Here is a 26,105-nt window from a genome sequence, read left to right as displayed (position 1 = left end):
TTTTCTATATTTAACTCATTAGATGGGATGGACTAGTTGAAAAAGAGCAACCATTTTTATTTTTAGGTTTTGCTGAGTTATATTTTCATTGTTTCTTAAGCAAGTTTGTTTGATGTACAATGCACATACTATGCAATCAAACAATGGCAATGCCACACATGCAATATTTAGTGGTATTATTAACATCAAGCTATTATTAACCGTCGCAACCGAAGTTTATGATTGAATTTTTTAAAACAAATCAATGATGAGGGAAGGGTATCGATTGGTTGTTATAACTAAAATACATGAGTCAAAACAGAAGACGTGTGTGAAACAAGGGTAAACATAATAAGAGACATGATCCTAAAAGATCACAACTCGTTAATGATGAAAATTAAGAGACGTGGCACTATAGGGACAAGGGAAATCTATCAATGTTGTGGGTGAAAATTGTGTAGGCAAAAAAACAAAATTCTAGGTTGATAGTAATGTATTGACAAAAAAATGTTAGAAGGAGGCTTGATAAATAAAAAAAGAAGAAGATGATAGTCCAATTTTTCAAAAAAAATTAGTTTAAAATTTTTTTTATAATTTAGATAAAAATAATGATTTATTAATAATTAATATTTATATTAAATATTCAAGACAGCCCTATTTTTTCTTTAAAAAAGATAAATAATAATTTGATAAGTGGACAATCAGAATTTCACATGTAAAGGGTGTAAAATGTGTCATCAAAGTTAGGGATAAATTTGGTCATTCAGCCTCGTTTTCCAATTGCCTTCTCCTCTGATCTTGTCACATCATTGATTTCAAAATTTACTCAAATTCATTAATAAAAAATAATATAAGCGTTAGAAATGATAATTTTGATCCGATTTTAAGGATTTGGCCTTAACAAAGAGAAGAGTTTTTGATAGAAACTAGAAAGAGACAAGAACAGAAATAAAAAAAAAACCTTATAATTTGGGACTAGTCAAGGATGAAGATACATATGTCCCCTCCCCTCCCTGTCTCATCTCTATCTTTTTATATTAATATATTTACTTAAAATACTAACATATTTTTATAGTTTTATATTATGTATGTTTTTTTAAATTTATTTAAGTTTTTATTGTACATATTAAAACAGTTAATATATTATATTTATGTAATTTGAAATAGTTGATTGAGTTTAATTTTACTTAATTTTGTTATTTAATATATTTATATTGTGTTTAGAGAATATAATGAATAGATTTTTCCTTATGGGTATAAAAAGAGGATGAGAAAGAATTTTTTTTTCACGGGAAGAAGACAAAAATCATTTTTATCTTTGTAACAAATATAGATATCCCCTATGAGGACCGGGATAAAGATGGAGATTGAGATTAAGATCCCCTCCCCACCCCTCTTGGTTGTCATTCCTATAAAGCATTAAGCTAAGAATTGAGTAGTTATTGATATTCTAACATTTTGAGTAGTTATACATCATACATGGAAAGAGTGAATGAATTGCGGGGCGCCGGCTTGGCAATGGTCAACTTTGGAACTATAAAAGGCCAAAGGACTATTTCTCCCCCTAAGTTTTTAAAATCATATTTGTAAAGTTTGAAAAATTTATAGGCAACTTTTATTAAAAGAGGTAAAGCTAAAATCATCATTTTATTAATAATATAAAAAAAACATAAAATTTATTATGTCTTTCTTTTATAGTTTTAAAAATTAACAATTTCACTCATATTTAAAGTTTTCTAATTTTTAAAAGTAACATTTTTTCCTCTCAAAACCTGAAATTTATTTTTTAGAGGCTCTCTGCCCACTAGAGAAAACACTTTAACCCATGAATTGTCGACTACTCTTCATCTCTCTGAAGCTTCCAGAAGAATCGAAGAAGACTTCATCAATTTAAACGAATAGACGCGTCTTTGTCGCTTCTTTTCTGCGCTAGAGAGTAAAGATCTAGTAGCCGAAGATGGTGGGTTAAAATGTTGTCATCGGTGGTCAAAGAGTGTCTGAAAAATAATCTCTAAGTTTATGTTATTTTTAAACGTTAGAAAACTTTAGATAGTGATGAAGTTATTAATATTTAAAACTTATGAAATAAAATAGAATAAAATTTATATTTTTTTAATATTATAAAAAAATAACGATTTTAACTTTATATCTAATAGAAAATTTTAACGGTAATTGACTCATGGGTGAGATTTTTTATTTTTCAAACCTCACAATATATAACTTTTAGAATACACTTAAATTTTGGTGGGAAATTGCATTCTCTGTAAACACGATATAAACAACACTCTCACTTCCTAAGAACCTCACCAAAACACTCCAAAGGGATTTTTTGTGCTTGTTTTACACACACACACACACACACATATATATATATAAATCACTTTTATTAATATATTAAGTTTAAATTTTTAACTTTTTTTATTTAATAGATATATGATTGATCAATAAATCTAAAATATATCATATTCGTATAATAATTAGTTCAATCCTAAAAATCTAAAGAAATTTTTTATATAAAAAAAAGTATAAATTTAAGTTAAGTCTCTTTTATTGATTTATTAAAATTAAAATTAAATTTTTTTATTTAATAATTATATAATTAACCACTAGATTTAAAATTTAACATATTTGATATAATTAATTCCAATAATTAAAAAAACAATCTAACTGATGGGTTTTTTCAATAAAAGAAAAAGAGTAATGTTATGTGTATCTATTTTTGGTATATAATTTATGTACACAGTGATGTGTCATCATATAATTAGGTGATTTTAAAATATGTATTATCATATGATAAAGAAATATCTAATTATATGATAATATCTTATCTATATATATAAATTATATACTAAAAATAGGTACACATAATTTTATTAAAAAAAAAAACACCTCACGAAAACAAGAGCCTCCCATCTCTCATTCATTCATATAAAAGCTGCAATCTAAACACCCGCACACCACCAATCATCATCACCTTCGTCATCTTTATCAAAAAATTCCCCTCAGTCCCATTAACACAACTCCCCAACTCTTTCATCGGGCCAATTCAGTTGTTGATATATATAACATATACCCTCTAGTCACCTTATTTTTACTCTACAGGGGGAGGAAGAAAATTAGAAGAGCCTGAGAAAAACTATACTCATTGTTAATTAAAGAAATTATTCGCTTAGTTAAAAAAAAAAAAAGAAGAAGAAGAAGAAGAAATCATTCGTGGTAATGAAAAGATACATTAGGACGAAAAACAGTGCTCTAGTACGAATTTATTATTTGTGGGTTATAAAAAAAGGACTATTATATAGGGTTTATCAAAAAGATAGATTCTCATTTGTTAATTTTTAAAAACTTAAATATTCATATATCAATTAAAATTTACTATTAAAATTAAGGGTAAAATGATTATTTAATTAAAAATATTAAAAAACTAAAAAATTATCATATATTATCTTATAGGTTTAAAAACTAACATTTTTCTTCACTTAAGGTTTGAAAATTCGCCATTTCCTTTAGGGTTTGAAACTTTTTTCCAGTTTCTTCTAGTGAGCTTCTCTATCTTCGTCTCTATCTCCGTCAATCTCTTCCTCCCAGCACTCTCTCCCAGCACTCAAGAAGTTCAAGTTGACTTTGCTCATCAAAAGAAATTGGAAAAAAATTCCAAACCCTACGGGAGAATGGTGAATTTTCAAACCTTGGGTGGAAAAAAATGTTAGTTTTTAAACCTAAGGGGTCAAATGTAATAATTTTTTAGTTTTTTAAATTTTTTTAACTAAATCACTATTTTACCCTTAATTTTAATAGTAAATTTTAACTGATGAGCAAGTTTTTAGGTTTTTGAAAGTTAATAGGGGAGAATAGTCTTTTCACTAAACCTTGGGTGGGAAATAGTCCTTTGGCTTAAAAAAAAAAATCTTCTTTTTGATGTTTTCTAGAAAAAGGATACGTTTTTGGGTAATAAGCTGGAAAAAATATTCAAAACAAATTTAAATGACGTTATTTTAGAATGTATTAATATCAATAAGTTAAATCTATGATTCAAATTGTTTCATATCATAAATAAACACTAATACTAAAAACATCTATTGAATATAATTTTTTGTTCTAGATGTGAAAGTATTTTGCTTAATAATGAATATTGTCGAGATATTGTCAATATCATCAACTTTATCACCACGATCACTAACGAACATAATAACACAACGAAATAAAAATTATTCTAACTCTAAGATTGAGAGCCCAACATTCTTTGTTTGTGATTGATGTTTTGGTATTTGTTAATAATTGAATATTTTGATTTGATTTTTATGATTTAATTTGATCCGATTCATTTTTTTTGTTACGAGAAACAAAAATGGTTAACGGTAAAAGAAGAAAATATAGGTTTAAGATAAACGAAGTTTATATATGGTGTGAATTTATAACCATGAAAAATAGAACGCATGTTTTGTTAGAAGAAGCTTAAGTGATGACACAAATTTGATGAGAGGGAAAGACCCTGGCTTAATATATATATATACAAATTATATATATTTATTTTGAATATATAAATAATAAATATATATTATTATTATATAATTAAATAATTTTAAATTAATAATAAAATAATATTTAATTATATATTTAAAATGAATAAATATAGTATTATTAATATAAATATATATACCTTTTTTTCAATTAGAAAAATCGATTATGTCTGGAAAAGTAATATTTATGCCATCAGGATAGATAAGGTATTTAGGTGAAAGCTATGGTGGGAAAAGGTAATTCATCCTTCAAAATGAGCGTGAGATTGGAAGCGCGTGGGGAAAGAAAGGGTGTGCGTTTAGGTAGCTTGCTAGCTGTCTGGAGATGACAATTCGAGAATTGTAATAAAAGAGGTAAGAGAAACAAACAAACAAACAAAAGTAAGTTTTAAAAAGCAAGCAACCTAATTTCTCCCCTCTCCTCTCCTCTCCATCACATCGTCTCGGAAACCCCACAATTAATAAAAACAAATAAATAAAAGGAGAAACAAAGAGGTGAGGAGAGAGTGACACTGACGTGTCAACAGAGGGAGCGGTGAAATTACTGCCACGTGGGACCACATCATGGGGATTTCTATCTATGTAATCTTCAAAAGCAGGATTGATTGATCATGATAAAGAAGGGAGGGGGAGCGCAATTGAAAGAGAAACTGGAATCTTCTGTGGCCCGAAAGGTAATTTTAGTGGAAAAGGAGAAATTCTCAGGATGAGAATAAATGTTTACAATTTTTTTAATAATATTTTAAGATTAAAATTTTAATTTATTTTATAAAATTAGTCATTAAATTTAAAATTTTATTTTTTATTATAAATGGTTTTACTTAGAACTAATCAATACAACTCAAATAAAATTTAAAAAAAAAAAATCATGTAAATGTTGGGCTGTGAGAGATATAGTAGCGGCTCGTCTCCTCTTTGCCGACAGCTTTGGGCTGGGCCCTCACCATATTTCTTATCTGATTCACGTCCCCACTCTCCTCATCTCTTCCGTACCAATGTTAACGCCACTTTTTCAACTCTGGGTCCCTCCATCTCTTGATATTTTTTCGAGAATGTTTCTCAAGCGCTACACCTTACAAGCCTACCATGATCTCTAATTCATAGCATCCTTTCAACGACTCAGATTTAATCTGATAATCTCATCAGTCAATTAATTGTAGTCACTTGCAATGCAAGTTGTTGGAAATCTGACTGGCGAAAGCGACAAACATGTTCAAGTTAGGTGGGTTTTGCTGTTGTTCTTGGAATTTGAAATCACTCTTTTGATGATTAAATTATTTTGTTAATAAATTTATTATTATTTATATTATTTTATCAATAATAAAATATTATAATAATTATTTATTATTAATAATAATAAATAATTTTAATTTGATTATAATTATAATTTTATTTATTATAAAATATTTATATTTTTAATTAATATAATAAATAATATAAAATATATATTTTAGAATAATATTTAAATAAAATAATATATTAATATTATTTTATTATTTTAAACCAAATATATTAATTATTTATATTTATCAAAATTTATTAAATATAATAATAATTTTTAAATATATTTTTTTAAAATTTATTTTTAATTTTCATAATTAAATATTATCTAAATTAAATATTTCTTTCATAAATAAATTTATTTACGGCATTCATGGTTCATACTTATGGCCTTTGATCATTCATATATTAATAGGGAGGACCACTACTCATAAATAGAAGAATCAAAAGGATTGTTTTTTCATTTTAGTGAAAAAAAAAAAAGAAATACTTCGTTCTTAAAAACATTTATATCATAACATCCCTTTCTTTAATCTGTCTTTTTTTTCTTCTTAATAATGAAAAATCATATTTAAATTAAATCATTTATTTATAATTAAATTAATTATATTAAATAAATCAAATCTTACCTATAATAATCAATTTTATTGTTATTATATTAAATAAATTAATAATTTAATTTATAAATCTATACTTTTTTATATGTTAAATTCATTGGAGTCCCTCAGAGAGGATTTTAGAATGAATAACTGGAGTGTTCTAGAAAGTCTGAACTAAAGGGAACATAATAATTGGAGGAAGTTGAATAAATGTGACTAGACATTGCTTTTTTAAGTTAATTTTAAGGCCAAACGACTGTTTTCCACCCAAGGTATACTGTAATGACAAGTTTCTACCCTTTAACTATGGAAACACCAAACATCCACCTATAGTTGATTAGATTTAAGAAAACTCTAACGGTGATAAATTTAATCTCATTTTCCCCCTAAAAGTTTAAAAACTAACATTTTTTTCTTAAGCTAAGTTTGAAAAGATTGCATTTCCCCCCTAAGGTTTATTTTCAAACCCTTCTCTGTCGCTTTCTCCGGCGCCATTACCGGCCGTCTTCCCCTCCCAACGGTTTCTCTTCTACCGACGACCCCTCTCAACTCGACCTCAACGCATCCGATGCAGAGAGAAGCCATCTAGGAAGAGAAATCATCTTTCTAGACGACGAAGACGAGATTGATCGATCTCGTCTTCGTTGTCTGGGAAGACGATTGTCTTCCCAGATGAAGACGACTCGTCTTCCCAGAGGAAGACGAGTCGTCTCGTCGTCTTCCCAGAGGAAGACGAGTCGTCTCGTCGTCTTCCCAGAGGAAGACGAGTCGTCTCGTCGTCTTGTCTTCGTATGGGAAGACGTCGTCTTCCCAGACGATGACGACGACTAGGAAGACGAAGAACTTCGTCTTCCCCGACGAAGTTCTTCGTCTTCCACAACTTCTCCGACTCAGATTGAAAGTCCAAATGGGAGGAAAGAGATCTTCAGAAGGTGAGGATGCTTCGAGAGGGAGAGATCGTCGGCAATAGAACCGGAGACCATCGGCAATGCTTCGGGAGGGTGAAACTACAATTTTTTAAAACTTAGGTTGGGGGAAATTTTAGTTTTTAAAGTTTAGGGGGGTAAAATATATTCTATTTTAGTTTATTTTTAATATTCTAGAGAAAATGACGATTTTACCCTTATCACCGTTAGTTTTGTTAAATCTAACCGGTCATAGGTGAGTGTTTGGTATTTTTATAGTTAAAGGATAAAAACTTGTCATTACAACATACCTTAGGTGGAAAATAGTCGTTTGGCCTAATTTTAAACAAAGCATTGGGAATTACATTTAAGAGCAAGAAAGAATGGTTGGTTAGGGATTGTTGAGAGAATGAATAGTAGTGGGTCACAAATGTTTTGTATAGGGATGCATACAAAACAACACCTTAAATTAATCAATCTTTTCTTATGAGTCAAATCATAGGCATGTCTTACTACCTTTTCTTCTCGGTCAAATTAAACAACAACTTAAATCTTCAAAGAACCACCACTCTTTGTCTGTCCTCCTGCATGCACACCCGATTGAGTATCTACCACACCTCGAGGCTATCTTCTACATTTCACTAAAGCTCTTCCCCGTCTCTTTGGCTTTTGTTTCTTTCACAACTTGGTTTTCGTTGAAAATCGATGACTAACTCTTCCATTGATTTACTGAAATACATTATGTACGTGTAAAGTTATTCATGAAACCTAAAATTTTACTTGTTTAATATAATTGGTTTAGTTTTGAATCAATTTCGAAAAGATGATTTGACTTAAATAAAATTTTTTCGTTAAGAAAAAAATGTAAAAGATGATTTCTTATTACCATTTTAAAGAATAAAATTACAAAGCATGTTATGTACCACGAAAGCGCGCACCATGTGAACATGCGAGCATCAGGGTGATCATCGCTTTACTTTGAGCAAGTATTGTTAATAAAGGCAACTTGATAGACAAATATTCCCAGAGGCTCAAAGTCTAAAAGGCAATTGGTTTACCAAAGTGAGATCTAGTGGGGAAAGCTTATTGTAAAACCCTTTTAATATTATTCACTGAGTATCATGAAACTTAGGTTTAACATTAAATAATTTATTGGTCTTTGGTCTCCATCAGCAACGAGAAGGTGACAACCCTAGAGATGCTTTTTACATCATCGTTTTCTTTAGTTTATTGGGCATTACATACATGGGCGCTTAAGCTTTTTAGCTGCGAAAAATAATAATTATAGATTAATATTAAAGCCCAACAAAATGACTGATTCAAAAAGCTTATGTCACGTGCAAAGATTCAAAATATTGATTAGATAAATGATTAATGTGGATTATCATGATAATTAACAGTAATATGGAGGCGCAATTATCGAATATTCGCACGCATAGGCAGGTTGATTATACTAATGGATTTCCTTCTTGAGCAGCAACCTCAGCATGTGAGGAAATCTCGGGATTGAGCCCTTCTGCACAAGCTGGGCAACTGTTTTTTTTCTCCCCTCTGATCTGGTCTTACTAGCCCGCATCAACTTCCTTAATGGCGGTAGCATGACGGGGTAAAATATGTGAAATCTCCAGGTGGACGGTTTAACTTATCTGGTGTTGGTGGTATGAGATTAGTAACAGACTGAAAGTTTTACTTGTTTAAACGGGTTAATCCAACCCTAAAATTTGCCTAACTTGACATAACAATAAAGTAATTTAAAAGAAAAACAATAGTACAAATCACTAGTAGAGAGACCATTCATTCTAATTGTTTGGATATATTCCATTTTAAATTAAATAAGAATTAGATCTAATAAACGAGTGAGTTAGATTGAAATAGGTGTGGGTCAAAGAGAAATTGAATTATATAGATAATAATTTATAAACCTCATACCCAACCCATAGGTTATTTGTTAATATTAATTATCATTATTTTTTATTTTAATTATTTTAATATATTTATTTTATAATTTTTAATATTTTTCCTTAAAATACATAATATTTCGTAGATAAATAAAAATTTAATTCAAATTATAAAATTAGTTTCTACAAATTTGAAAAATTTTAATATTGAACATGAAATGAATAGTTATAACAAAGTGTTTATTATTCATATTATTTAAATTTATTTTTAATTTAACAAATTTTTTAATTTTATAATAGATTTGAGTTTATTTCATATTAAAAAAAGAAAAATATGTGAAATTTGTGTTAAATATATTATAAATTTAATATTGAAAAAGAAGAAAAAAATTAATAGAAAAAAATAATAGTTGTCCCATGTGGATACCTGAATCGCTCACAAAAATTTATTATCTATAAATACAAGTTTTAAAATCTAAAATTTATATATATGCTTTTAAACAGATAACCCATAAGTATTGCAAGTTACCCGTTCATTTTGTCTACTCGGAATTCGGCAGTTTTGAAAACTTGGAAAGGAATTTTGAAGATTTGCCGTGTGGTTGGAGCCTCTGATTTCCTATGTTATTATTATAGCTTCTACAATTAGGCATGAATTGCAGTTCTTATGATTGGGCAAAAGCCCAAAGGTTTAAAAGTTACTGGGTCAGGAACAAAGTCCAATTACCTGAAGAAAAGAAATGAGGCTGGACCTTGTTATTAATGACGTTCAAGCCCAACTCTACAAACTCTAAAAGGTCTTGGACGGAATTACAGATAACTCTGTGAACTGAGGTCGCATAAGTTGTCTAGGAGTTGGAGCTCCAGTCCGGTTTGCTGGTATGAATCAATTTTGGGTTAGAATTTTAATTTGAGGATTCAACTTATGATTGATTTGCTTATCTAATATTATAATATTATTTTTATATTATAATATATTAAATAATATTATTTTATTAATTAATTATGATTTTAAATTATAAATTTGAATTATAAATTTATACTAAACGTTTGAGTTAAATTTAAAGTAAAAGGAATCTGCTCACTTAACAAATTTAACCTTAAGAGGTCGTTTGGTTATGAGTTTTAAAGATTATCTTAGTAATCTATCTTTTATTTTTTTGTTTGGTTTATCAGTGATAAAAGATTACAGTAATTTTTTATTACTTATACTAACGTGACAGATAATATAGATGGTAATCTAATTACCATTTTCATCTTAGGTATTTAATTTTGATTTTATTATAATTATATTAGTATTTATTAATTTTTTGAATTAAAAATAAATTTATTTTTAATTAATATGATAAATAATATAAAAATATTTAAAAATAATTATATTCAAGAACATTTAAGTAAAATAATTTATTAATAATATTTTATTACCTTTAACTAAACATAATAATTATTTATATCTATTAATTTTTTTAAATATAATAATTATTTATATCCAATAATCTTTTAAATAACTTATTTTTAAGATAATTATTTTATTTTGATAATAAAATATTATTAAAATTAAACGCCCTCAACATTTTTCGTTCGAGCTTTATAAAAAAAGAGAAAGTGTTGGGACTCGGTTGGATTCTTCAACCCACGCCTGCTCGTAACTTTAACTTTGTAAAAGACAAAAAGTGAGCGGATAGAGTCTTGTGAAGGCAAAAGCCGCAGTGAGACTAGAGAGAGCGATAGGATGATGCTGGCCCAATTTCCTCCATCTACTCGAAATTGCTCTATCAGTCTTAAACTAGCAAGCCTCAATTCACCTTCGTTCGCCAAACCAAACTCCAAATTCATCCTTGGAACTGGAACTAGAAGAAACACTTGGAATTCTAGAGCTCTCAATCTCACCCTTGCAAAAGCCGAGGGAAGTGTTGACTCTAATGCCGCCAAACAACCCACTTCAGCTTCTCCTCCTTTTAACAATCAGGAAACAGTTTTTGTCACACAAGAGAATGTTCCCCTAGAAGGCGTTATCCAGTTCGATAAACCCGATTTCTCTTCCCGCATAAACAAATGGGGGTATAATCTTTCAGTAATTTTACGGCTATTCACGTTCTTGATTGTTGAAGAATAAATGGAATTTAATCTTGTTATGGTGTTGCAGTCGCGTGGCTCTGCTTGCTGGTGGAGATGTGTTGGCTTTGTTTCTCTTTTCTGCAATCGGAAGATTTAGTCATGGGTTCTTAGTTTTTGACATCGAAACACTGCGTACAGCTGACCCTTTTATTGCCGGTAAGTTTGTTATCTTCGTTCTGCCTTAAGTTATAGTAGAACATTAACATACAGCTATGTATCTTCAATTTAATGGTTATTTTGTAAATAAATGTGAATGTCTTTATTGATAGGCTGGTTCTTGAGTGCCTACTTTCTTGGGGGTTATTCTGAGGACGGTCGTGGAATGAATGGTGTCTCTAAGGCTGTTTTGGCTGCTGCTAAGTCCTGGGCTTTAGGGATTCCAGTAAGTTTGAATTTCAAATAATTTCTTGTCGGTCTTTCTTTTGGATAAATATTTTTTTGTCCATCTAGAGTGCCGCCATTGATTTTAGTTTTATCAAGTGCCTTTTGTTTTGAAAAGAAATCATTCCCACAAATATTTGATATTAGTATAACAATGTGCCTCCTAAAGGTGTGCTTCTCCCCATTTTATGTTCTGTTAAATATGAAGTTCCGCATTTTGTTTCATATAGGATTCCATTTTCAAACTTATTCTATTAAATGGTGTATTTGCTAAAGGAGTTGTTCAATCTGCACTGCGTGAAAACTTGTTCATGTATTACATTAACTTCTGAAAATCCATTTATTTCATATGATATCCTGACATTATCATAACTCAGTCTAGACTCATTTTAGTGCATTATTCGAGCTACATACAGATGGAAAGGAAATAAGAATTCTAGGTGGTTGGCTCTTCTTGTTGAAAGGGAGTGAAGATTATATTCTACCAAGTGAACTATAAAGGTCCATCCTTTACAGTGTTGTCTCAATTTTGAAAGTTTTTGGTTGATGCTACTCAGCAGTTGAAGCATTGCATAGGGGAAGGTTATGGGGCTATTATCCAGGCTCAAATGAACTTCAGTGGAGCCTTTTCTCTCTCATCTTTAGAGGCACTAAAGGACTTGGTCAATATAAGGAAAGTAGAGTAAACACTTAATCATTCCCACTGTGTGGCTTTGAGAAGAAAAGTTTACAAAACATCTAGTTGTTTGAGGTAATTTACAAAAATGGCAAATCATCAATGTGCATTGGCTCTTTAAATCTGTTTATTTCTTTATCTGTGTTTTGAGGATGCCTCAGATCTTGAGATGCTCTGAGTTCACTAGAATCTTCCACAAGAAGAGTGTAATTAAAAGGTTTTAATCTCTATTATAGATACACCCTTTGTTGGAAAACCATCAATGAGCACAAGCGGAATACTGAAATTACTAGCTTCTCTTCTTAGGGCTGGAGATAAGGCCTCAAGACAATTGAATTTATGCCATCCAACAATAGTCAAGGACTTATTTATAGAAGGCTCTTAAAACATGCTCAACAATATATCCTTCTAAAGATAAGCAGTGCTCCTGAACTGAAGTAACTATCACCATGCCCTCTTGCACCCCAAGATCAGCAACTGATCAGATAGCTTCTGCAGGACCAGCTCCAGCTCTTATCTCTTCTAGCTACTGACTGGGTCTTCTTGTATGCATTTGCATGGTGTGCATGGCTGGATATATTGTTTGCATTGCATTTGGAAGGTGTGCATATCGGGTAAGTGGTTTGCATTCTCATGGCTTGCATGGCTATGTACCTGATGTTGGGTTTCCTTTTCCTTTGAGGCTCGTCACCCTTAGATATGTTAGTAGTTTCAATCTTAATCACGTGTTATCCTTTCTATAAACCCTTCCTACATTTTTCCCTGGTTAACTGTTTACAAGAGAGATATTGGACCATTGTAGATATCGCACGTGAAAAAGGTTTTTAATTGCTCAATGGGGTATCTTTCTGTTTGTGGAGAGTGAGATTATCTTTTTGAATTCTAAAAAGCATGATATAGCTGGCATCTACTTTAAATACTCCTTTGGTAATTGACCTATTAGTATACTCCTTCTGAGACATTTGAAGCCTTAAATTTATATCTTGTCTTAGTATTGTGTATTTGTTTTTAAGTTCTACTTTCCTTTCAGAATTTCAAACACTTGTATTGCCAGTGTTCACGTTGCACATGATTTAAACCTATTTCAAACAAGTCTTTGTTTCATTCTTCAAATCTGAGTTGCATTTTACCCTATCAGGAAGTTTCAATTTAGATTTTATCCATTCTTGTCTCATGACTCATAATGTAAAAAATTATAAAATTCTAGTTGAGTTCTGCACAGTGGAAATGCTATTTCACTGATCAGCAAATAAAAGATCACAGGATTTTGATAGTTGCATTTTCCTTTTATATCTGTGTTTGAAACATCATGAAGAGAACATACTTGATGAAACTCCATTCTTCCCTCGTACTTCTTTGGCAGCTAGGATTAATTATAAGGGCAGTACTGACAGGCCATATTCCAACATATACCTTCATCTTAGTGACATTGGGTAGTACTGCTGCTCTACTTATTGGATGGAGAGCACTGTTGTTCAGCTTTCTTCCCAATGATAACTGCAAGAACAATGATGTTTACCGTCGTGGCAACCCATTTGAATTATTTGAGGTATGAAACTTTTCCTGCCTGTTGCTCAGTGTATTTGAAAAATGTAGTGGTTAGCTCTTTTTTTTTTAGTGTGTGTGTGTACATACATACATACATAGCGCGCGCGCATATGTATACAAAAGTTTTGTTGTTTCCTCATTGTGACTACATTTTTCTTGATCATGATACTTGCTTGTGGAGTTTCTTGTAGTTTTAACTAGCCTGCAAAGTATGTTTATCTATAATGCAGGTGCTGCTTTTGGTTTTGATTTTAAAATGTATTTTCTCCTTTAGCTGCATTGGCAGTCTCAATTAATTTGTGAGATTTGCACTGTGTATTTCTCCTATTCACTACTTAAAGGTTCACTGGACCAATTTTTCCTCTCTTGGTGGAAAAATGAACAAACATTTTTTAAGCCAACTTTTTTTGTTTCGACACTGAAAGTTTACGACCACTTTAATTTTGTATCATTCTTGTTTCTTTTCCTTAATTATGCCATAATGCAATATTAATATGTCAAACTTCTGAATTATTTGTTGTTTTAAGTGGTGGCTTGGGCTGGCTTTACCCTTTTCTAAGTGCACTTAGACAATGACTTTAACAGCTTGGAATTGCTTTTCTTGTTGCAGTTGCTGACATCGTTGGTACGAAGGTGGTAATAATAATAGCCATTTCTTGTGTGTTTATGCCATACGTTGATTTTCTTAGTTTCTCGCACAATGTTTTTGTACTTAAGAACTATAATTGTAAACATGTAAGAAAAATGTTGGTAGATACTGATCATAAATGAATTTTGATACTTAATTTTCAGTACTGTGGCACTTTTTTGAACTCTTCTATGTGTATTTTCTTCCTTTGACATTTAGCTTCTTCATATAATGGAAAACTATGTATAATTGTGTAAATGATGTGAAAACTGTTCTTTTGAGTCAATTGTGTCCGACTCAATTTGCAGAATAACTAGAAATAAGACTACATTTTATTTATTTGCTGGAAAATCTCAATAGTACTATCACCACATTAAGTAGGACTGTTTAGAAAGAAGAACTGATGATGCTTTTACTTGATTTGTGAACTGTATTGCTGTCCCTTGGGTGAATTTATTTTGTATTCTGATGTGCTGGTAGAAATGTTTGGAATATGTGTCTATTCTTTTCTGGCCTCTGTTATACTGCATGATGCTTTAGGGTAAACACTCCATATTGGCTTTTGGCAGTATTCCTGCAGTTCAATTCTGGTTACTGGGGAGTTAAATTCTGAATCTTTTGTCGGTCTTCTAGGGGCTCTGAGAAAAATTGACTTGCATTAAATTTAAATTCACCCACTTATGTATTCAGTTTCTCTACTATTACTTCCCTATGCTATTACTTTTTTTTTTTTTTGGGTCGAATCACCTATGTTGAGAGGGTGAAACTCTATATCTAAAGTGAGAAACAGAATCTATAAGCAGCCATGGACTGATTTGGCATAACAAGATGGGGGAGGGGGAGGGGGAGGATGTGGACGTGCATGACCTGGAGGGGCATAATGTATAGCAAGATCTATCAGAGGAAAATGTGCACGAACCACAACTAGCTCTGCCAGAGATGGGGGAGGAAAATGTGATGTGTCAGTAGACAATGTGGATGGCACCTCATTGTCTACTGGCACATCCAAAATTTCCTCCCCCACCTCTGGCAAAGTTAGTTGTGACTCGTGCACATTTTCCTCTGATCTTGTTGTACAGTATAACCAAGTTTTTACTCCAGAGTGTTGTATAATTTTTGTTGCCTTTACGTGATGCATAAAACGAGAAACTCAAAATTAAGACCATCACTAGTAAAAACATCAAAACTAATTCACATCCTCACTTTGTGTCCCTTGCAAATTTGTATATACAGGCCTTCGTTTGACATTGACGACAAACCAAGTAGTCATGGTTTGTTGCAGCTGATTTGACATCTAATATTGTGTTTGGGTCAAATGAGGTGTTTAGTGCTAACGCACTTCAACCTAGAATATTGGGATGACTACCAATTTCATATGTCTTTGATTCCTATAAAGCATTGGCAAATCTCCCATAATTGGTCTTAGATAAGATTGCACTGTAATGTCTTCTTATACATATGATTAGCCAATTCAATATAAATATTATTAAACGGGCACTAGGTAAATAAGTTAAATGGCTTCTTATATCTCCCATAATTGGTCTTAGATAAGATTGCACTGTAATGTCTTCTTATACATATGATTACCCAATTCAATATAAATATTTTTTGGTATGATTTTGATTAGATTATGGACAACCCTTTGAGTTTTGGGTAGTAATTATAGCTTTTGAATTCAAATGAGGGGAACTGCAATTTCGCCAAACCATACCATGGGTTCCACTCCACGAACCATGAACTTCTCACGTACCATTTATTTTTCAACTTCTGATAGTATGACGTATTTTACGATCAATTCAAGGGCGCCCAGAGCCATGCCAAGTCATAAAGTCATTAAAAAGAGCGCGCGTGTGAACAAACGAAGTGCCATTTCGTGATTTAAACTTTTTCTTTCAAAAAACTGTTCGCTTCTCTTGCTTTCTTCTCTGTACAGATACAGATCAAAACGACTTACTCAGGGTTAAAGCTCAACTTCTCACGTGTTCCCCGATGACGACCCTTTTTCGCCAATCATTTTTCAGTTCGCAGAAACATAATAAGAGAAGACAATAATCTGGTGCAAACCGGCTTGTCATATACAATCATGTTCGAAGCTCACATATGAATTATTTTTCATTTTACTTTTGTTTATATATTTAATTTCGTGTTAGCTGAATTGGAGCTACGTGAATCACTGGTTTATAATTTTGATGATGGTGGATGTCGTTTTCGGTATCATATAGTGTTAAAGCTTGACAGGTTTATTACTATTATATAATCTAGCTTTGTTGCTTTAAGAATTAATTAAGTTCAATGGAAACCGTCTGATTTTTTTGGCTAATTATTTTTTCTTTTTGCATTGTCATGTTCAAAATCAGTTATATGCGGAGCAAATTATATTGATTAAAAGATTTTAGTTATATTTTTCTTGTGAGTTATTGTCGTGAATTTGAGTTGTTTTTGGCTTGATTATAAATCTGTTAGTTTTATTGCTTGATAATTTATTCTTGTGTAAGTTGACGTGAATAATGGAGAGGTTTATAACGGTTCTTCACTTGTAGGTTCTGCATTTGCTTCGAAGATATTTGGGTGAATATGTCCATGGACTTTCTGTGGAGGCTTTAAGAATCAGTGTTTGGAAAGGTTAGTCTTAGAGTCTTTGGGGTACATGCATGCTGCAATTTGCTGTTGTATTTCCTATTATTTCTGAGATGAAATAAGCTTGTTAAAACTCATTGTTTTGCCCTTAAACCGTTCACAAAAAAACAAAGAAAGAAAGAAAAGAAACGAATTATTTATACTCATGAAAGGAATCTTTGAAGTGTATTAAAGCTGTTAAAGCTTCTTCCTACTCAGTGGTGTCATTTCTTGGCTGCAAAATAATGTCATGTTGGCAGTTACCTTTTTTTGACTGTGGTTTTTCAAATTGTAATGCCTTTCATTTTGTACAGGTGATGTGGTTTTGAAAGATTTGAATTTGAAGGCGGAGGCACTAAATTCTTTAAAGCTCCCTGTGATTGTCAAAGCTGGTTTTGTTGGTACCGTAACATTGAAGGTGGCTATCATCAATCTTGTAACTAATTGATTTTCTTGACTCAAATTTTATCTTGTTTGATTAAATGTTCGACATATTCACCCAAATATCTTCGAAGCAAATATCTTCACCCAAATATCTTCGAAGCAAATGCAGAACCTACAAGTGAAGAACCGTTATAAACCTCTCCATTATTCACGTCAACTTACACAAGAATAAATTATCAAGCAATAAAACTAACAGATTTATAATCAAGCCAAAAACAACTCAAATTCACGACAATAACTCATAAGAAAAATATAAATAAAATATCACGAAATTCTAAAATCCTTTAATCAATATAATTTACTCCGCATGTAACTGATTCCGAACACGACAATGCGAAAAGAAAAAATAATTAGCCAAAAAAATCAGATGGTTCACATTGAACTTAATTAATTCTTAAAGCAATAAAGCTAGATTATATAATAGTAATAAACCTGTCAAGCTTTAACACTACATGATACCGAAAACGACATCCACCATCATCAAAATTATAAACCAGTGATTCACGTAGCTCCAATTCAGCTAACACGAAATTAAATATATAAACAAAAGTAAAATGAAAAATAATTCATACGTGAGCTTCGAACATGATTGTATATGACAAACCGGTTTGCACCAGATTATTGTCTTCTCTTATTATGTTTCTGCGAACTGAAAAATGATTGGCGAAAAAGGGTCGCCATCGGAGAACATGTGAGAAGTTGAGCTTTAACCCTGAGTAAGTCGTTTTGATCTGTATCTATATAGAGAAGAAAGCAAGAGAAGCGGACGGTTTTTTGAAAGAAAAAGTTTAAATCACGAAATGACACTTCGTTTGTTCACATGCGTGCTCTTTTTAATGACTTTATGACTTGACATGGCTTTGGGCGCCCTTGAATTGATCGTACAATACGTCATACTATCAGAAGTTGAAAAATAAATGGTACGTGAGAAGTTCATGGTCCGTGGAGTGGAACCCATGGTATGGTTTGGCGAAATCGCAGTTCCCCTCCTTTGAATTCAAAAACTATAATTACCACCCAAAACTCAAAGGGCTGTCCATAATCTAATCAAAACTAATAATCAAAATCATACCAAAAAATATTTATATTGAATTGGGTAATCATATGTATAAGAAGACATTACAGTGCAATTTTATCTAAGACCAATTATGGGAGACATTACAGTACCAATTCAATATAAATATTATTAGTTTTGTTCTCCACGGGCTTCAGATAAATGGCTCTACTTCTACATACGGTTTCTTCCTGTTTTCAACTGCAAATTATGTCCAATGATGTGAGGGAAACTCATGCCTACGGCAGAAGAGATATAAGGAAGAACAGCGGTGAAGTTATCATTGATCATAAGTTTCTCATCAAGGAAAAGAAAACAATAAGAATAATGTTATCTGGACATATAATAAATATCAATCTCGATACTAATGATGATGTATCATAATATAATTGATGATTTTGAATTGAAAATAAAATAACAACTAATCAGATGGTAACATATCACCATTAGTATTTAAATTAGTACTCATTATAAATGCACATAAAATGATTCAAACAATCATATACAAAAAATTGGATATCAAATGATATAAATAAACTGACATATTATCGTATGATTAAATAATTTTAAATTAAATTATTTAATTATACGATGACATACTTGATTGTTTTACAATTTCAAGAAAAAGAAATGATACTTGAAACCCATATTGAAAACTATAAACCTCTCAATTTATATGGTTTTAAGTATTTTAATTTCAATAACTAGTTTTTGAATTATTATTCTCTCAAGGTTCTAATCAAGTTGTTCGTGCCCCATGTTACTCAAAATAAAAACAAATATAGAGAAGACAGTTTGCACAAAGGTACTAAAACAGAATTCAAAGTAGTACCTTTCAAATTGCACGGGGCATGATGAGCAAACACTTTTCAATTTCCAGAAAATCAACCACTGCTGCTGCTGGACGGTGTATGTACGACCTGATGGTATCAGAAAGCCTTGAACCATGTTTCTCTATGGGCAGGCAATGAGTTAGCCACTACTGCTGCCGAAAGACGATGAACAGAAAGGTTCTGATGGAAACACCTGTTGAGAAGACCACATGGAAGCCCCTGATTTCGGATTCACTTCCGCACTGTTGCCTCGGCTAAGTGGTGAATATGGTTTCATCACTTTCTTTTTCAGCATCTCCTGAATAGCATTGTGCAAAAAATTTCACTACACTATCTCAACTATTTTTATATCAAAGTTTAAACTAATAGATAAGAATACAATGATCAAATTTTATTTTAACACAATCTCTCACATGCAAGATATGTAAATTAAACACAAAACAAAAATAAAATAAAACAAAATGTAGAGACTAATACACGAGATTCGTTACAAGATCACTTGGTCCACCTTCAGACCAAGCTTTTGGACAGGCTAACTGCAAGTACAAGTGGATGTGATTCGAACAAAATCGAGTTTTGAACTGGTTCGAGGTTGGATTTAAATCATAATATCTAGTTCAAATTCGGATTTAAATTCATTCGAATTGGTATAAAGTATCATCAGAATAGTTTCGATAAAAGTGTAAACAATATTACTGATAGGATGAACAAACAAACCGAACTCGAACTAAATTGTCGAATTAGAGATTCAACTCAAGATCAATTCGTTTGAGCTAAGTTATGGATTTAATCCTAGTCAGTTCGGATCAGATCCATCTCGAACCTCAACTACTAAAATCACCTTACTAAATAGGTGGGAGCAAAGGCAGGGAACCTTATATTGATGCAAAGGTATCGAGCCTTAGCTGCTATAATCAAGATTTAACACGAATGGAAGAAAGCATGGGATAAAATTTGACCTTCGAAAGATTTTTCCCATAGGTGTCCCTTGCTTGCTCAATTCCATAGTAAACTTTCACTGATTGGTTAGTCTCCCTGATGCATTTTATAACACGAACATGTTCCTTTGTTTCTGTTGGTCTGATCTGTAGATAAAGTACAACCCTTGAAGGCAAAGCTGTTGGATTGTCCTTTTTTCCATAACTCAATTCCATTCTTATGAGGTCATCCCACAGTACAGCCCACAGAATAGAACATGGATCCCTTGCAGGGCTAAATTTTCTATGAGCCATAATGTTGGAGGGTTGCTGTCACAGGTAAAATTACAGTTAAGTACTTTATTTGTGTCCTCTTGATGTAGGACTGTAAAGCCATAAATAATCTTGAGTCAGTTGAACTTACCTGCAACAGTATAACCCTGCGATGTGTGATGATAAGGATCTTTCCTTTGCACAGTAAAAAATGATCTTCATAAGCATCTGATAAGGCAAACTTCCCACGTACTTTAAAAAGATCAACTTGCCCAAAGAATGAACCTGATTCTGCCAACTGCAGCATAACCTTCAAAATGAAAGCATGTGATGTCAAGAGACATGGCCAATAAAACAGAGGCAGATTCTGCATGTGCTAATTTGACATACAGAAGATATCAGACATAATAAATAAAATATTGTAAGAACTAAGATCTGAATTCAACAGAACTCAATATCTTCAAATCCCCTAATATTGAACAACCCAACAAATTGTAATAGTTCCAAATCACGGTCACTCTTTTATAAGACTCTTTTATAACAGATGAGTTATGACAACTTAACAGTACAATCACCTAGGCAATTTTTTTCTCCTTAAGAAGGCAAAACAAATACCTGCCCTTGTGCTTTGTACTCATCAAATGGACGAAGCAAATTATCACCACCAATTACACGTGGCAGTCTCCTACGTAAAAGTTGTTCATCTGAAGCTATAGCAGATGCTATCTTCATTCTCATAGCATTTGCACCTTCAGTAGTTTTCGACAGAAGATCAAGCACCCCACTAACTGGTTGGGCAGCTGCACCTATTATTCCTTTACCAACACCCTGAACAAAACCCTCAACACCAGAAGATTTTGCTCCTTCAAGAGGCTTTGTTAATATGCCAGTAACACCTCTGAATATGCCCTTTGCTAAAGCACCACCTCCCTCTCTGATAACATCACCAAAGTCCTCTACACCTTTGCTCTCCTACAAGATAATACAGATTACACGGAAAAAGAAACACTAGCACATGGAAAAAAAAAATACTAACTGTGATTTATCAGTGTACTTATATTAGTAAATATTGAAAAAATGCAAATAGCATCTAAGGATAATCTAAAGCACAAAGCATAGCCTTCTTCAAACAACACAATTTCAAAATACCAAGAAATATGATAAAGCAAATTAGGCTATAAACAATGTTCAACTTTGAGTTGATGTGTTCTACCGATTTGTGGAACCGTGGGCTGCTTTAATCTTTCCCTTCTTTTTGGTGCTCAGTAGCACAGATAACAAAAGGCTTGTGAATATTTGTCGTAAAGATCTAGCACTTTTATGATGGATATTTGGTCTACTATTGTAAACATTAATGATTAATTTCAATAATATTTATTGTTTCCCAAAAAAAAGAAAGAAAGAAAGAAAAAAAATTCAACTTTGTATACACTATAGGAGATTTTCATCACTTTTTTTCATTTTTTGATACCCAAAAATACCTCATCCTCACTTGTGTAAGAGGCAATTCCAAAATCAACAAGGTTCATGCTATTCAAGGCATTGGTCAAATCCAAAAAAATCAATGACATTTTCACTTATTAATCTCATTGGACACCACTCTGAACTGCCTTGGCTGCAGTTAGGGCTGGACTTGAACTGAGCCGGTTCAAACTCGAGCTCAAGCTCGGCTCGAATAAGCCCGAGTCAGCCCTATACGAGCTCGAGCTACTCGCTAAATTTTTCAATTAAAAATTTTGATACAAAACGTCGTCGTTTTGACCAATATTTATTAAAACGACGTCGTTTTAATAACGAAAAACGAGCTGAACTGAATTCGAACCGAGTTTGAGTTTGGCTTTCACGAGCTCAACAAGCTCAGCTATATGTAAACAGAGTCGAGCTCGAGCTTGGCTCGGCTCGAATCCAGCCTTAGCTACAGTGTCCCTAAGCAACACAGTTAGCACTAAATTAACCATCATTTTAGCCCCAAGAGCAGGGGTTTCAAATGCTGAAAAGAGGAAAGGTATGCACAAAGTGTTCCAAGAATTTTTCTTTTTATTTTTAATAGTAATTATGGAATTTGTGTTCAACTTTTTCTTTTTTATTTTGACTATTCTACTTAAAAAAATCTGATTGATTGTAGCTTTGGGTCTATTTTTAGAATTTATTTAGGTGAATTTTACAGAGAGGCATTATTATAACATAAAGAAAGGGTAAAGAATTTAGTAGGTAAAGAGCCAGTTATTTATTTTTCCCTTAATCAAGTTTAGGTTTACAGCTCTGCAACATGCCAAACAATACATGGCCCTATGCACAACATGATAAATCAAAATTTCAAGCTCATAGCAAACCTGTCTCTGTCTGTTCTGGATGAACTTCTTGTCCATTGATAGGGCAGCCACACCTTTACTCATATGTCCAAGTGCATTGCTTGCATTTCCCAATATATCAAGACTCGAGAGCAGTTGCAGAGGTTGGCCAAGAAGATCTTTTTTTAAATTTACTAAGGCAATATTAGTCATAGTACTCCGCCTCATGCACACATTCTCATGAAATCTTGGATTTATTCTGATCTGATTAGCATATAGAAAGATGATTCATATTCAAAATTTCTATCACATTCTCTATAATGCATAAGAGCTATACTGAGAAACTTAAAGATTAAGAAAATCATGCATGTTAGGAATCCCTAGCAAGTCACAATGAGAACTAATGAATAGACAACTTTGCATGTCTAATGTGTTTAAAAGCCTCAAATGTGTACGTTTAGTAAATGAGACATACTAAAGTAATGACATAACACCGAACTAGCTGTCTAAATAAACCATGTGCACTGTCATAGACCAAAAATAAGATTCAACCAGAATATATAATACTCAAAATAGTCTGTCACTGTATGTGCACAGCTTCCTTGTTTAAGCTTACAACCCCCTTTCAAGCCAAATGAGAGTGAGGTGGAGAGAATGCTATATAAAGAACCATTGGCAAGCTCAAATAATTAACTTTCTTTTTCTTTCTAAACATTCTAATTTCCAGCAATAGCCCCATAAATAATAAAAGTTTTATGTTGAAGCAATACTTGTACACTGGCAAAAATAATCAGTCTGCATAAAAATGGGCAAAAATGGAGCACAATAACTAACATGATGCATCCCACCCCCGTTATAAACTTTAAAACAATTATATATGAAATATTAACACTTACAGGCATATTTTCAACGTTACCCAATGCAGTCATTAAAGATAACCAAAATCCAAGTTTTCCTCCTGGTCGTTGAGTAGGTGACATTGTCATTGATAGTTTGAATCGAATTTCCGAGATATTAAGAACACTGTAATTATAGGTATTAAGTTTTAATAATGTATGAGTTAATGAAATACAGGATTAGAAGACAAATTTGAAAATAAAACTCCATACCCGATATGAATGAATGGATCAACTGAAACTGCAGTTTTTTTAGTATCATATAACCTATGAATATTCATCCGCTGGATCATCCCAATAAGTCTCCAAATAACAGGTTCATGAATGTTTATCAGAAAGGCACAATTTTCAGGTCCCTGATCCAAAGCATTTCAAACAAACATAATCAAAATTGTATATAGGAAAATTAAATCATAACCATTATGCTATTCGATTAAGACAATAAAGAAGCTCACGTAAAAACCAATATATGGATAGACACATAAGTCTAAAGATCCATTTGTCTGCTGACTAAAGGAAACTTTATATATGTAATCAGTCTCATCCAGAGCTCTTTGCGGCTGCAAAAGAACTGGCATCAGAGTCAATGGTAATTGGTTATCCAGTTGTATAGTTTTCGTTCTCAGTTTGAACCTGTTACATAAAACAAAATGGAAATCGGTTAATTCAATTTTCAAATCTTTGCCAAAGGAAGATAAAACTTACAAAATGCTCTAGTATCTAGAAGTTAGGTACTAATCCAATTAAGGAACAAATTCATGGATAACCTGCCGATTGGCTGCACAGCAGTGGTTAATGCCATATCACAATTTCTTCACTCAGAAACCATTATTCTTTCAATAACTTACCTTCTATTGCATAAACAGTAACTGCACCAACATATTTCTATTGGTATTTCTTCTTAATAAGAAACACATTTATATCGCTATTGATAATTTACCAACATAATAGACTTTATACATACAAACACAGGCATGGAATCAGTGACATATTTCCCAATGCATTCTATAGCTACACCGGGACTCCATTCCAAATTGAATGGGCCGCCAAACGAAACTAGTGCTGCATCCCTCAATTGATAAAATACCATGAGTTCAACATTTAACCATTTGGCATCTTAACAGCCAGTGCTTCAGAAATAGATCCATTCAGATGGATTTACTAAAAATCCATATACAAAATCAGAGCAATACAATTAGAGGGGGCACCTGATCATATCTTTAGGCCACATTTAAATCAACACTTCTCTTTAGATTACTCTTGCACTCAGTGCTTCAGTTAAGAAGAAGCACTTAATATGTTCCTAATGTCAGACTAATAAGCCTACAGATAGGAGTATTGAAGAAGAAAATCCTACCTGCTAAATCCAGACCCCAAGCCAGTTGAATAAGCTAGAAGAACATTCTGTACTGACAGGTATAATATCTCTTCAGGAGTATGGTCCACAATGGATATTCCAAGCTCAACCAGCTCAACAACAACATGAAATTCACCATCTGAGGAGGATAGTGACTCTTGATTTTGAGATTCATTTCCAGGAATCTGAGGCAGTGGTGATTGGATTCTTTTTCTCATGATTGCTGCTGCTTCATTTTCTGGCATCCAATCAGTGATCTTAACAATATGTGTCCTCTCTTCTTTCAGAATGGTAACACGTAGAGCTGCATCAGGGCCACCAGTTCCCATAATGGGCTCGTGATCGCAAATCTCATCAATATCATACTTTTCTGACTTTGATGGGTCAGCTCCATCAACCAGAAGTTCCAGCAAACGTCGTCTACCAAGGTCTTCCCAGAGAAAAGCAGCAGCAGTGTTAGGAAGAAGAAACTGCCATGAATCACTGGTACCATCAGCTTGCCGAATATGAATGGGTAGAAACATGGAACAATTTTCAATCCTGTTTGTCAAATGTTGCCATTAATATAAAAAAAAAAAAAAGAGGGAAAAAGAAAACAGGCATATAATATTCAAAACAAAAAAGAAACAGAACTAAATATTACACAAAACAAAAGGAAAGAGAGCTAACTACTGCACAATAGAAATAAATGTACCTTAAAAATCTAAACTCATCGATTACAAATGAAACACTATACTTTTACTTAAAACAAGAAATAAATGCTTGGATGCAACATTAATAATAATGATAAATATACACACACAACCAAAAACAAAATAGTAAAAACATGCAAAGTCCCCTGCAGAAGAGAAAGAGACATGAAAAACTTAAACATATTCGGCTTTAAGTATA

General features: G+C 32.2%; 2 protein-coding genes across 4 annotated transcripts in view; one reads left to right on the top strand and one right to left on the bottom strand.

The window, feature by feature from the left end:
- The first annotated feature begins 10,796 nt into the window (after window positions 1-10,796).
- LOC123203222 lies at window positions 10,797-17,682 on the top strand. Of its 3 annotated transcripts, XM_044619494.1 has the most exons (6): window positions 10,797-11,243; window positions 11,329-11,456; window positions 11,570-11,682; window positions 13,721-13,906; window positions 17,074-17,155; window positions 17,464-17,682. In XM_044619494.1, exons 1-6 carry the CDS (start codon window positions 10,915-10,917, stop codon window positions 17,595-17,597), a joined length of 972 nt encoding a protein of 323 aa, XP_044475429.1. In that variant the 5' UTR covers window positions 10,797-10,914; the 3' UTR covers window positions 17,598-17,682. The 3 variants fall into 3 exon arrangements, with proteins under 3 accessions (XP_044475429.1, XP_044475431.1, XP_044475430.1); XM_044619496.1 differs by lacking the exon at window positions 13,721-13,906 and having other exon boundaries at window positions 10,798-11,243; XM_044619495.1 differs by lacking the exons at window positions 17,074-17,155; window positions 17,464-17,682 and adding an exon at window positions 14,516-14,696 and having other exon boundaries at window positions 10,800-11,243.
- Window positions 17,683-18,662: 980 nt separating this feature from the next.
- LOC123203221 overlaps window positions 18,663-26,105 on the bottom strand; it is a 41,225-nt gene continuing 33,782 nt past the window's right edge. The window contains 10 exon segments of the mRNA XM_044619492.1: window positions 18,663-18,886; window positions 19,480-19,778; window positions 20,440-20,727; window positions 20,822-20,980; window positions 21,286-21,642; window positions 23,004-23,225; window positions 23,858-23,984; window positions 24,071-24,213; window positions 24,313-24,490; window positions 25,215-25,754. Coding sequence (XP_044475427.1) covers window positions 19,620-19,778; window positions 20,440-20,727; window positions 20,822-20,980; window positions 21,286-21,642; window positions 23,004-23,225; window positions 23,858-23,984; window positions 24,071-24,213; window positions 24,313-24,490; window positions 25,215-25,754 — 2,173 coding nt within the window. The 3' untranslated portion in view covers window positions 18,663-18,886; window positions 19,480-19,619.

Source organism: Mangifera indica, chromosome 19, assembly GCF_011075055.1.
Source record: "Mangifera indica cultivar Alphonso chromosome 19, CATAS_Mindica_2.1, whole genome shotgun sequence".
In the NCBI taxonomy this organism is placed as follows: Eukaryota; Viridiplantae; Streptophyta; class Magnoliopsida; order Sapindales; family Anacardiaceae; genus Mangifera; species Mangifera indica.
The sequence above is the reverse complement of the archived record's forward strand: the minus strand, read 5'-3'. Positions and strand labels throughout refer to the sequence as shown.

Excerpts from the sequence above, each read along its gene's own strand:
- LOC123203222 (XM_044619494.1), top strand. The coding sequence starts at position 10,915 with ATGATGCTGGCCCAATTTCCTCCATCTACTCGAAATTGCTCTATCAGT. Across the intron at positions 11,244-11,328 it reads TCCCGCATAAACAAATGGGG|TCGCGTGGCTCTGCTTGCTG; the intron begins GTATAATCTTTC and ends ATGGTGTTGCAG. Across the intron at positions 17,156-17,463 it reads AAGAATCAGTGTTTGGAAAG|GTGATGTGGTTTTGAAAGAT; the intron begins GTTAGTCTTAGA and ends CATTTTGTACAG.